Source organism: Marmota flaviventris, chromosome 3, assembly GCF_047511675.1.
Source record: "Marmota flaviventris isolate mMarFla1 chromosome 3, mMarFla1.hap1, whole genome shotgun sequence".
In the NCBI taxonomy this organism is placed as follows: Eukaryota; Metazoa; Chordata; class Mammalia; order Rodentia; family Sciuridae; genus Marmota; species Marmota flaviventris.
Window position 1 is genome coordinate 53,995,376 of NC_092500.1, and position 12,639 is coordinate 54,008,014.

General features: G+C 43.2%; 1 protein-coding gene across 3 annotated transcripts in view; it reads left to right on the forward strand.

Annotated features, from left to right (window-relative positions):
* Ppm1h (protein phosphatase, Mg2+/Mn2+ dependent 1H) overlaps nucleotides 1-12,639 on the forward strand; it is a 266,367-nt gene that overhangs the window by 215,178 nt on the left and 38,550 nt on the right. For all 3 annotated transcript variants that reach the window (XM_071609704.1, XM_027925783.2, XM_071609705.1), the window contains exons 7-8: nucleotides 1,151-1,214; nucleotides 4,815-4,922. In XM_071609704.1, coding sequence (XP_071465805.1) covers nucleotides 1,151-1,214; nucleotides 4,815-4,922 — 172 coding nt within the window. The remainder of the gene's footprint in view (nucleotides 1-1,150; nucleotides 1,215-4,814; nucleotides 4,923-12,639) is intronic.

Sequence of the window (12,639 nt, forward strand, 5' to 3'; positions counted from 1 at the left end):
ATTCCACTTAGCTATTGTGAATTGGGGGTTGCACATTATTTAAATTGAGTTTCATTCTTTTGTTTTTGAGAGCTTCCATAAATTTGATTTCGTATTCACTCCCAAGTTGTCTAAGTGTAGCTGGGACTGGGAGGCCATTTAATAAATTGGATTTCTCCATGCTCAGGAGGCTCTTTTAGAAAAGCATCTACTTGAAATGCCTAACCTGTCCTTTCTTTTACTTAGTCTTCTTTAATAGCTTTTTTGGCCTTGTTTGATTAATGAAGATCCTGTGGACCAGAAAACACTTCATTTTCAGGTGGTTCATAAGCAGCAATAACCCCATTTTGCAGAAGGAGAAACTATTGTGCCAAAATATTAGTAACAACTGCTGCTAATTGGCTTTTAATAAGTACAGGCTCTGTGCCAAGCTCTTTATTATTATCCATATTTTACAGATGAGGAAACTAAAAATTAAAAAAAGGTGAATGTACTGGCTCAGGGTGATGTAGCCAATAATCAGGCACGAGATTTATTTGCTTATTTGTTTTTAACTTGCTAACCAGCAAAATTGCAAGACCTGGATTTCATATGCAAGTAGGGCATTTGAACAACATGTCTGAAACAGACTCTTGAAATGTAAACTGGATTTTCTTATTGTGTGCCTAATGGCCATTTAGAAGTTATTGTGAAACAAAAAAACTTTCTGCCAACCTTGAATATCATCCTGAGATTAAACACGTTCTAAATACTCCTTTTGCAGTCATCTCAATGCAAGGCTGCTTTGGTGTGACAAGCCCCTGCAGGTGAGAACTGGTTCCTGGAGCATATCACACTCCATCCACCTCAGCTCTGGTGTTTCACGGTTGCAGATTGATGATGAAGATGCACTGTCTGCTCCTGGGTCTCCCCCAATCACAAAGACATTAAGGAGAAAAGCCCAGCTCCCCTTCTCACCATGATGAATATGCCAACTTATTCTTTCCATCTTAAGCATAAGACACATGCGCAATTCTGTAAGGAGAACAACTCCGTGGAATAAAAAGGAAAGAGTCAGTGTGGAAAACAGATGGGGTCTCAGGGAAGATGAAGGGCCCAGCAACCTATGTCAAGGCAGAGGGTCATTAACTGAGTGCAACCCTTTTCTACAGTGTTGTTTATCCCCCTACAGGGCATACAAAACCATTGAAGATGATGACTTGAAGTTTCCCCTCATATATGGAGAAGGCAAGAAGGTAAGTGCCTGTGCTTCCCAGGATCGAGAGAAGCCTGTGTCCCCTTGTTGCTCTGCATGGCCTGTGGCAGCAGCTCGTCATTTTATAGCTTTCCCAGCTTGAAAGAATGCCACATCCATCATCCTTCAGGTCACCTGTCTTGAAGGTCCAAGAAGTGGCAAGATTGTAGAAAAGGAGGTGGGTGGTAAACTCCAGGGATGAAAGTCAATTTTGTGAAAATAACATCCCCCTTCCCAGTCCATTTGAGTAACTTTTTACAGTGTTGAAACATGACTACTTTCACATACATCATTTCATTTTATATCTGACAGCAGACTAGGAGGCATATCCATTTGCTAGAGGAGACAGCTGGGACTGTGAGGTTAAAACAGCTCAGGCAGAGCTGCACAGCCAGCCAGGGGCAGCTCCAGAAGTGTAGCCATGGCTATCTGTCCCCTTCTACCAGTTTCATGCTCCACCATGGAAGTTCAGACTGTGCCTCAGAGCCTCACTATAATTAAGCTATAGGATCCCATCAACCAGAGCCCAACTGAGGTGGCAAACACTATCATCAGCTGGGCCCCAGTCAGAAGCCAGAACTGAGTGGCACAGGGTTGAACCAAAGGAAGGACTGGAGACCTTCAGATGCTCTGTGAGCAGATACCTGGAGGAGACTGAAATCATGGAGGAAAGATGAGAAAGCTTTGAAGCCCAATTAGAATAAACACCTTCTAAATCTTTGCTTTCTTCCTCTCAACACAAATACATTTCAACTCAGTACTAAGTGTTTGAAATAGAAGTGAAATGTGGTCACATGAAGAAGAATCTTCAACTGAAATTTTTTGCAGCATTTGATAATGTTATCAAGAAAAGTGACTGACGAGAAAACCAAAGCACGCCTTCCTGCGCAGAACATATGTGGGCTTTTTGTTTTGTTTTGTTTTGTATGTGTGTGTATCTGTGTGTGTGAGTGTGTGTGTCTGTGTGTGTGAGTGTGTGTGAAAGAGAGAGAGCACACAGAAAAGTCTTCATTGGTGTAGCCCCTCCATGATCCTAATGGAAGGAGGCATTTCATGAATGAAAGCAAAACATGAATATCTGACCCAGGTGGGGATCATTTTAAACACTAACGTGGCCTTCATTGACCATGTCTGGCTTAGAGTCATGACAGGGCCCAGCTCTGTTCCTGACAAGAGTATGTGTTCTTCAGTACAATGGGTGCCATCAATGTGCCTCATGGTTCAGGTCAGTGACCTGCACTTGCTTCTGCAGCTCCTTGTGGGGCTGAGATTCCCAGCATTACCCTGCTTTCTCCAGTGAGTTCCAATAAGACCACATTCTGTTATCTTTGTAGCCCTAGTGCCTGCCCAGCCTGACCCCGACACATGGAAGACCTTCAGTAAATGCCTAAGTATGAAGTTAAGTTGTGCAGTTCTGTTCAGTAAACTCTCAGTGCAGCAGAAAAATGGACTGATGTGTTCTTAGAAGGTTATCAGCCAGGAGATTTAAAGGGTCAAGGATTTCTTCCAGTTCGGGTCATGAAAACATCATGTTTCTCAAGCATTTCAGTTAGTTAAGGCTTGACAGTCCTATGATGAACAGCTGGCAAGTTCTGTCATTGTACCTGTCGGCCTGTTTAAAAGCTGATGTGGGCTGGGGGGTGTACCTCAGTGGTAGGAGTGCTTGCAGAGAGCATGCTCCATCCAGGCACTAAGATTGATCCCCAGCACTGCAAAGACAAACTTAAATAAATACAACTTAAGTAAATAAATGCAAGCCACTGTGTCTCCTCTTGACTTTTATTGGTGGCCTCTCCCTGACCCAAAGTAGTACACCATCCCTGTCTGAGGCCTCCATGATTTCATGCAGTTCCCTCTAGAACATTCATGGGGTTTTTTTCTCTCCATGCCTACTCCTACACAGGAGGCTCTGAGTGCTTTCACAGCTGTTACTTTTTATTTCCAGAAAAGCTATTAAGATTTGTGTGGGTAACACCTGTATGCTTTGTAAACAAGTTCAGGAACTTGCAGGAACATCAGATTTCTTTGAACTAAAACACAGGCATGTGCTTTTTCCAGCCAGAGAAAGCTGCCCTGGCAGGGAGAGAGTGCAAGGGCCACAGGGGACTCAGAATCTTCACAGTTCACGTTGAACACCTCTTAGCTAGAAGGAAGTCTGTCCAGACTCCCAGCAGAGCAGAGGTTTCTGCAGCCTGACTGACCAGAGGTCCCCAAGCTTCACATGTCATGTTTGCATTTTATTCCCTTTGACTCTGGCCCTTAACCTTTCTACTCAGATACTTTCTGGTTTGAGACCAGCTCCAAAATGCACAGTCCTTTTGGAAAATGAGGATAGGAAGGTGAAGACAAAGTATTGTATCGGACAATGGATTGTATTGATTCTTAGCCATTATTTACTTCATCCGTACCCCTGTGAGGGTTCTTACTACCCAAGGACTAGAGGGAGGTTTCAAGCTCAGGTCCTTGTACCACAACATTACATGGAATTTAGTATTGATGACCTAAGGGTTCGGCCACTGGGCTCCATGTCACCCAGTTCACTCTGACTTGCATTCCCCCTCTCTCTGAGTCTGCCTGTCTTGATGCTATCCAACCTTCAGCAGGAAGCTTAGTGCTACCTCCTCCAGGGGACCTTCTCAGCAGAATTTTTATCTCCTGTAAACTCACATAGTCTTCATTGTCCACATGTCCTTCAGTACTTGACCATATTTCCTATGTTACTAGTTAGACATTACCTCTCATGTTCCTTACCAAGCTCCTTTATAGTAAGGATGAGGCCTTAGAAAATTGTTTCCCCTATCACTTAGTGGGTGCTCAGTAAATGTTTGGGTACATCAAATCTATGGCATCTCAGGAGATAGTTAAGCTGACTGTATAGATGTTAGAATACTAGTGTTGCTTCCTTAAAACATTTTTTAAAACCCAGCAATTTGAAGAAAGCTTGAGTTCTCAGCCCAGAGGTCTCTGGGTAGCTACTGCACTAGTGAAATTTTGTTCCTGTCCACCCAGAGGGAATTTGGAACACTGAAAGGATAGGTCACAGAGTTGCTAAGAATTTACTTTTTCTAGTCATAAAGCCTAACAGTGAGCTTTGGGAGGACAGGAGGGTCCTCTGATTTTTTTGTTTGTTTGTTTGTTTGTTTTGCTAATACCTATCATAGAGCTAGGGACAAACCTGGGGCTCAGCAAATACTTGTAGTGTGGATGTGTTACAGAAGGATGGATGGATGGATGGATGGATGGATGCTGTTGGGTTTGGTATGAACTGATTTCAGTAACTGCAGACATTATACATGGATTGGAGTTAGTTTATTGAGCACTCTTGTCTCTAGTCTCTACAAAAGAAAGCTGCAAAGAGACAACAGCAACTCAATAAGGTCAGGATAATTGGTAGAAAAACCATTCCTCAAATACAGAAGTGATTTTGTGGCACTATTCCTTGGTAACAACTACCTATATAAGTTAACAGCAAGGGACATGGAAAGATGGGCAGGAGTAATTGGACAATTTTTTTCATCATTCTTAGCCCATAGCCGCTGGAGTGTGATAAGATGTTTTCACGCTGTATTTATTTCTGATGATCCTCTGTTTATACTCCTAGGCCCGGGTAATGGCAACTATTGGAGTGACCAGGGGACTTGGGGACCATGACCTGAAGGTGCATGACTCCAACATCTACATAAAACCATTCCTGTCTTCAGCTCCAGAGGTACCATTTGAGGTTTTTATTTGTATTTTGAACTATAAAATATTTTTTTATTTTTCCTTTCCTGACCCAACCCCCATGTCCAGACAGTAGCCAGCTCACGTTGCGTGTGCTTCTCAGTGTCTCACGTCACTCCATTCTCACTTTGACTACCCTGGTTCATTCCCTCATCACCTCCTGCCCAGAGAGCTGCACAGTCTCCCTCTCTGCCTCCTTCAGTCCATCTCACAGATTGCAATCAGGAGAATTTTCCCAGAGAACTCCTCTGACTCCTAATTGCTCAGAAACCTTCAGTGCACCCCACTGAGTTGGAGAATCAAGCCAGATTCGTTCAGTTGGCATGCAAGGCTTGTTGTAATTTTGGTCTAACTTTCTAATCTGATCTTTGTTCCCCTGCATCAGCCAAGTGAATTTGTTTCCTGTACATGACCTTTAATTTTCCAATATTTGTTTAAAACTACTCCATTTGCCATGACTGTCCTTCCTCCTGACCTCCAAATATACAGTTGTTTTCCTTTGTGGTTGAGCTCAGGTGCTTCTCCCAAGGGGGCTTCTGATTTTCCCCTACCCCAACCAGAAGTAACATCTTTGCCTACTCCTGACACACAGTGAGCTTTGCCCTGTAATGGCATTTTCACTTACTGCCTTACATCACAGTTATTCAGGTATGCCTTATCCTCTCGTTAGATTTTAATTACCTGGAGAACTTGCATCATTCAAGTGCTGTTTAAACAAGTTAAATCAAAAAACATATTGAATATACATGTGGTTTTTTAAAACTCAAGTTTCCTACAGTACTGGAAACCTTAACAGTTCAATGTTCACTTGCAGAGTATATCAGTTAGAAAAGATTTTGCTTCCATGTTATAGAAAAATCTCTTAGTAATTTAGACATTGATCTTTTTTTACATAATAAGAAGGCTGGAATTTGATAGCTCCTAGTGCAGGTTCTGATTCTCAGCTGTGCCAGAGCTGGTATCCCTGTAGTTTTCTGGTTTTTCTTTCATGGTTGCAAGGCGGTGGCAGCAACCCCAAGTATAACATTCTCATGAAAGACAGGAAGGAGAGGCAGCATCAATCCAGCACATTGACTTGCATCTCATTGGCCAGAACTGTGTCACATGACTTCTCCTTAGCTGTAAAAGGCAGGGAAGAGGGGTACTTTACCAGTTTCTGTAGTAGAGGAGAAAGGGGAAGGAGTGAGTTAGAAGGCCTTACAGTGAAATTGAGTAGTAAACCCAGGCCTCACACTGGAAATGCCAGAATGTTTAGATATACTCCACCTGTATGTTTTTCTCAAGAATAGGTGCCGGGTTTTTGGTTTCGAGGTTTGGTTGGCTGGTTTTTGATTGGCAGTTGAACACAGGACCTTACAAGCTCTAACGCTGACCTATGCCCCCAGCTTCTGATGCTGGCTTTGGGGAGGGAGGTTTGTTTTGTTTTTATATTTTGTTTTAGATAGGGTCTTGCTATATTGCCTGGGTTGGCCTCAAACTCAGGATTGTCCTGTCTCAGCTGCCCAAGTAGCTGGGATTAGAAGCACAAGTCACCAGGCCCCTGCTCTGTAAGTGCTCTTTTAATGAAGGCTCTTTTGATTGGAGGAAGCAAAAACCCACTCAAGCTAACACCAAAAGAAAAGGAGATACTTACTTAAATTATATTGGAAGAGACGCTCACAGTGTCTCCCAAAGGAGTCTTTGAACATCCAGACTTTATGGTAGAGTAATTCTAGAATCAGAGCGGTCCTGGAGAGTTACCATACCAGGAATCTGTCAGCCTTTGTGAGAGAGTTCTGCCATTAATGTGGCCAGCCACATTGCATATATCTCTGCTACCGATCAACCTATCTCCTCAGTCTCCCCAGTCCAGATTTCTAGAGGGGAGCCTACTTGGTCCAACTTACCTTTTATACAAGTCCACAGTAGTCTTCCCAGACCCTTCAGAGCATATGTCCACTCCAGTGCCTTCTATGGACACAAATAGCCATCTTGGCCTAATGCCAGGTTTCTGTTCTCGTGACTGAAAGGCTCAGGGGTCACTCCAGTTAAACTGGGCTAACTGGGCTGCACGAAATAATCACACAAGAGACACAAATACCTTTTTCTTTGGGGTCGCTGTGACGGCTCCTCTGACCTTAAGGGTCCGCAGAAAGAGAGAGAGAGCGAGAGCACGTGCTGACCCCTTTTATTGAGGAAAAGCTATTCAAATGAGGCAAGGGGTCAGGTTTCAAGGGACTGAGTCTATCTTCATGCTGTCCACTGTCAGCAGGTTGACTGACACCTGGGTAGGCCACACCCAGGGGCACAGTAAGAGAAGGGGACACACACAAGGCACTTCCATGGAAGATTCTACCCTAAACAGGGCAAGGGGTAATATTACAAAGAAACAGGTGAGTGTAGCTTCATCCATGAGGCTGTAGCAAGACACACCCATGCACAGGACATGACCCTCGAACCCAAGAAGGGTGGAGAAAGCTCTGTCACATTTCTGTGGCTAAGCGCCCAGCCGGAGAGTGTGACTCAGTCAGGTGTAAGGTTGGTCTCCCACAGCCTAACCCTTTGGCAGGGCTGTGAGCAGGATAGTTCCTTTAGAGTCCTTTAGAGCTTAAACTGGCATCTAAAACTCTTCTAGATACAGGGCCTAATAGGTCACTGAGAGGGAAATCTCTAGTAAACATTGAACTTGGAAAAAAACAAACATTTCCTGCCATCACCCAGGATTTTAAATGAGGTCAGCTTGGTAGAAATAACCATTGCTCAAGAGCCTACAGATGTTCTCTTTGAGACCTCACAGCAATTGTGCATGGTCAGGACCATTACTACAGAATGGCCCCCAGAAGCTGGTGAGTTCCTGGTCTCTCCTGGCCCACATCATGGATGTTGTTATCATAAATTACTGCTAAAATGACTTCCCACCAGAAAAAAAGGAATAAGTAGGGACTTCAAACTCTGTTTCTTTGAACTCTGCTGAGGATGGGACTTGTAACTTGACTCAGATATTTCTATTTTTTCCCCTTGGATGAGAGGCATTTATCAGACATGTTAAATGGCACCTTCTCTTTCCACTTTCCAGAAGTATCTGGAGATCTCAGGAAACACTAGTTAACCATTTTGCTTCTTAAAGCAGACTGAAAACCTCCTTTTCACTCCCCTCCCCATCTACACATATAAATACCTTTAATATAAGGTGAGAAGAAGCTCAATATGGTTTGAAGGAGAATCTCTATGCTGTTAGACCTCTTAATCACTGTGCTACTGTTGATTCCAGGAAAAGGTCTACTCTTTGAAAATCTACTCTTTTAGCAATTTTAAAACCTATAATACCTATAGTCACCAGTGCTGTGTAGCAGATTCCCTAAAATGTATTCTTCCTGTTTAACTGACCCTTTTTACCCTTTGAACCCCTCCCTGCTCCCCACCCAACATACTAAGGTTTGACAGTATCTCATTTAATCCTCATAATAGCCCTGTGAGCTCTTCTACTCATTTTATAGATTGGGAAATTAGAACTCAAGGAAATAAAATAACTCCCCCAAGGTTGCACAGTTATTAAGTAGCACTTAATAGCAGTTATTAAGTAGTACTTGAACCTAGGTCTATCTAATGAGATCAAGGGTTATAGGAGAGAGAGCCAAGTTCAAGGAAATTTCTATGGCCACGGTCCTAGTGACCCACAAGGTACTTGCTCAGAGGGCTCTATAGAGGGTACCTTTGTCTTGAACCTAAGAGAGCAGCTTTTTCTTGACACCTTGGAGGACAGACTTTCTCAAAGAAATACTATTGGCCTTGGACTGAAGTAATAGACTAGAAGAGGTGACTGGGAAAGGCAGTAGTGACTGTGTGTGTGTGTGTGTATGCAAACCTAGGCCAGAAGAATTGTGCAAAATAAGATTGAGTACCTATAATTTAGCTTAATGGATACGTACTGTATATCCTAAGATTCTCTTACACGAGATTAAAATTGCTGTACATTTTAAATACTTCCAGATGGAGAGGGCTTAGCCAGAGCCAGGAAAGTGGGGAAGGGTGCCATTAGAAGGGGGAAGAGGAACAGCTTTGGTTGGCTACTATGAAAGAGAACAGAAAAAGGAAGATAGGTTTAGGGACCACTCCTTACCCCCATCCCCAAACGTTGGGGCTAAAATACTCTTTGCCCTGAGGAAGAGTGATAAGATCATACCCAAGAGAAATGGCTGGGGCACTTTTGCTGGGCACCCAGAAAGCCAGGTTAACATGTTTAAATATCTCATGAAGACTGACTCCTCTCTGTATTCATTTCTGCCCCCCCCTCCGCCCCCACTTTCCAACTGTACTTCCTAAGAACATTCCCGTGCTAAGTTTTGTCTTTGCCAAGCATGGATCTTTATTTCACATTTGGTTCTAAATTTCAAACCTAGCTCAGTCTGGTAGTTTTAACGGTTTGGGGGGGTGGGGGGAGTGAGGGTGAGGAAATGTGATTTAGTTCTAAGAAAAGGGGCTCAAAAATCTTCTTGGAAATTAGCATTGTTCCCATTCATCACTGTAGCTCTTAATTTGATTTGATGAGTTAAATATAAATAAATCAAAAACATGTGGGTCAAATTTATGTAAAAAATGCACAGGGGTTTAAAAATTAGAGAAGGGTTTCTAGCCAAACACATTTTCGGTTTCTCTGAACACAAGGCGCTGGAAAAATCTCCAGTTTGCCAAACCTGAAGAGCAGCCGCCAGGTTTGCTGAGTCTCCCTCAAACCTTCCGGGGTAGAAGGCAAGGATTTCTGGCCAAGCCCTGAATTCCATAAGAGGCCCCGCCAAGGGAGCTGAGGCCTGCTGCTGGCTGTGGCTCCAAGTGCAGGGTAGGAGCCTTCTCACTCTGTTGACAGCACTGAATTTTCTGTGTGTGGCAGCACAGGCTGCACCCCCTGCCCTAGCAGAAAGAAAACCTCCCCAGCCAGGTCGCCATCTTCTTGCTGATGAAGCTCACTGAAACTTTTGTGCCATCCTAAAAAGAATTCAAGTGGAGAAGAAAAGCATGTGTTCACTCATAGGCCCCAGAGCCCAGGCCCTCCATGTTCCTCTCTTTTCAAACAATTCTCCCACCTCCATCCAACACACACAATATGTCCTATGACTCAGGCAGCTTGGCACCAGCCTGCAGCTTCAACTTCCAGATGTTCTCTGCTCCACACCCGTTTGTGGCCTGTGACAGGCCCTGTGTACAGCCAGGATTCTTCTTAATTTCACCCTTCTTTCCAGCCTCCACTCCAAGACAGTGCTGTTGCTTTAGCCCCAGTTGAGGCTCTTGGAAGAACAGGGCCTTTTTCTGTTTGGGAGCCAACTCCTTCCCCCACTCAGCAGTTCCCTCTTCTTCTTGTCCCTGCCAGACAGAACCCCACGGAGTCTGATTTTTCTCTCTGCTTCATTTTTCCCTCCTCTTAATTTTCAGGATTCCGATCAGCTATTTTTTGTTCATTTGTTTGTTTTATTTTGTTTTTAATGGCTCTAGTTCACTCATTTAGCTCATTCTTGGGACTTTTTTTATCTAGATAATATATATATATATATTTTTTTTTTATCTGAAATAGCCTTCTCTAAAAGAACAGACAGGATCCAGCCCTGGCACCAGTGGCCGACACACATAATTCCGCCTGCCTTTCCTCTTGGGGAATAGGGAGGGGGGGCAAAAAGGCCTATATTGACAAGAACATGGGTGAAACTGCCTGGCATGAGGTCACAGGTAACCAGTAAATAATATTCTCCTTTCCTCCCAGCTTTTGGAAGGCTTCACACTTAGGGATTCCCAGTGTTCACTTCGATGTTGAAAGAGAATGACTATTTTTGTTTGGGACTCATGCTGTGTCCCATGAAAACATGAATAATATTTGAGGCCTTATGTATACATCTTAACATGTGTAGACTTCTGATTCTTGGTGGCTTTGTGTACCCCAAGCCAAAATCTGGTTTGGGGAAAGAGCATGTTTTATATATTTTGTGCTTTCTATAGTCTGGCCAGGTCATAAGAAACAGTATGGGTGTATGATATGGCTGTGCTGTAGGAATTTAAGCAGAATATGATTATATATACAGTGCATAAACATAAATAGGTGAAAAGGGTATATATGTGACTGAGCATCTTGAAGTTTTCAAAAAGGGCAGCAGCCATTATCTATGTGTTTTGTTTTGTTTTAGGTTTTTTGGTACTGGGGAGTGAACCCAGGGGTGCTCTACCACTGAGCTACATCTCTGGCCCTTTATATTTTTATTTTGAGACAGGGTCTCACTAAGTTGCTAAGTCTAGCCTCAAACTTGTGATCTTCCTGCTTCAGCCTCACAAGTAGCTGGTATTACAGGATTACACTGCACCTGGCCAGTAATTCTCTTTGGCTGATACCTGAGGAAACACTTATTTTTTGAGATTCTGTAGACCTCTCAGAATAACCTTAGGGATTGCAGTATGATAGTGTAGATAAAAACTCAGCCTGGGACTCAATCTTGGCTCAAAGCTCTGTCTCTACGGTTTACTAGCCAAGTGACTTTGAGAGAGTTACTTAAGTCTCAACTTCCTCTTTAGTTAAAAAAGAGGACAATAGGGTTGTTATATGAAGGAAACCAAGGGGAAAAAATGAAATGGCATATATAAAGTACTTAGCACACAACCTGGCATAATAAATATAATCTCCTACTCCATCAAAACCACAAGATTTCAGTGGCTCTTTCTACAGGGATCATGAGTAAAACACTGGAGAACATGTCCTCACGGAATTAGAATTTAGGGCCAGTTGGAAGGTAAGATTTGCTAAAGAATAATTAGCCATAAACCCTGTTTCTTATGTCCTAAGGGACAAAAGGAGTTTAGATAAGGGAGGGAGAGCTATATAATCTAAAGAAGAGAGGAATAAGTAGGACAAGAAAAAGAAGGAAGTCAGAGTGAGTTTGGTATGAAATAAAATTTGCCTTAGGGAGTCACTGAATTTGGAAGATTAGCTGGAAGGGCTATTAGCTGTAATAAAGCTGATTACTGCAGAGGTGCTTGAACTGGACCCTAAGGAAGCAAGGGAGTATCTTAGCTTGTAACAGCATGTAGGTGGGGGAGCTCCTGGAGGGTGGGCAGCAGCCTGTGTCACTATATGACAGTGACAAATGTCACTATGTGACAGTGGCTGGAAGTCCAAGATGGCTCACTCAGATGAGTGGCAGTTGATGTTGGCTAGCAGTTAAGAGATCAGCTGAGATAGCAATGCATAGCCAAACTGCATGGTTTGGACTTCTCATAGCATGGCAGCTGGATTCTGAGAGAAACAGTCACAAGAACAAGTGATTCAAGAGTCCCAGATTAGTCTTAAGACCTAGCCTCTGAAATCCATAACATCACACTGCCATATCCTGTGGTCAAGGAAATCACTGAGGCCAGCCCACATCTGAGGAGAAGGGCAGTGGAAGTCACTTCTTGATGTGAGGAGCACCGTGCTTGTACAAAAGGAGGGGAGGAACTGATGGCAGTTTTTTGGGAGACTTCCTATGAGAGCCTTCCTGTAGAAGTGCCCTCAAGTCTTGAGAATTAAAGTAATAACCTAATCATCTACTTTTTAGTACAAACTACAAATCAATAAGTTACCTGTTTAGATAATTAAGAAAGGAAATCCAATTTGATATGTAAGGGCAGATTTATGAAAATGCGAATTAAATTTAAGTATTGGAGACTGTAGGTCAGATCAGGTCCTACAAGTCCTGCTTATTGCTGGA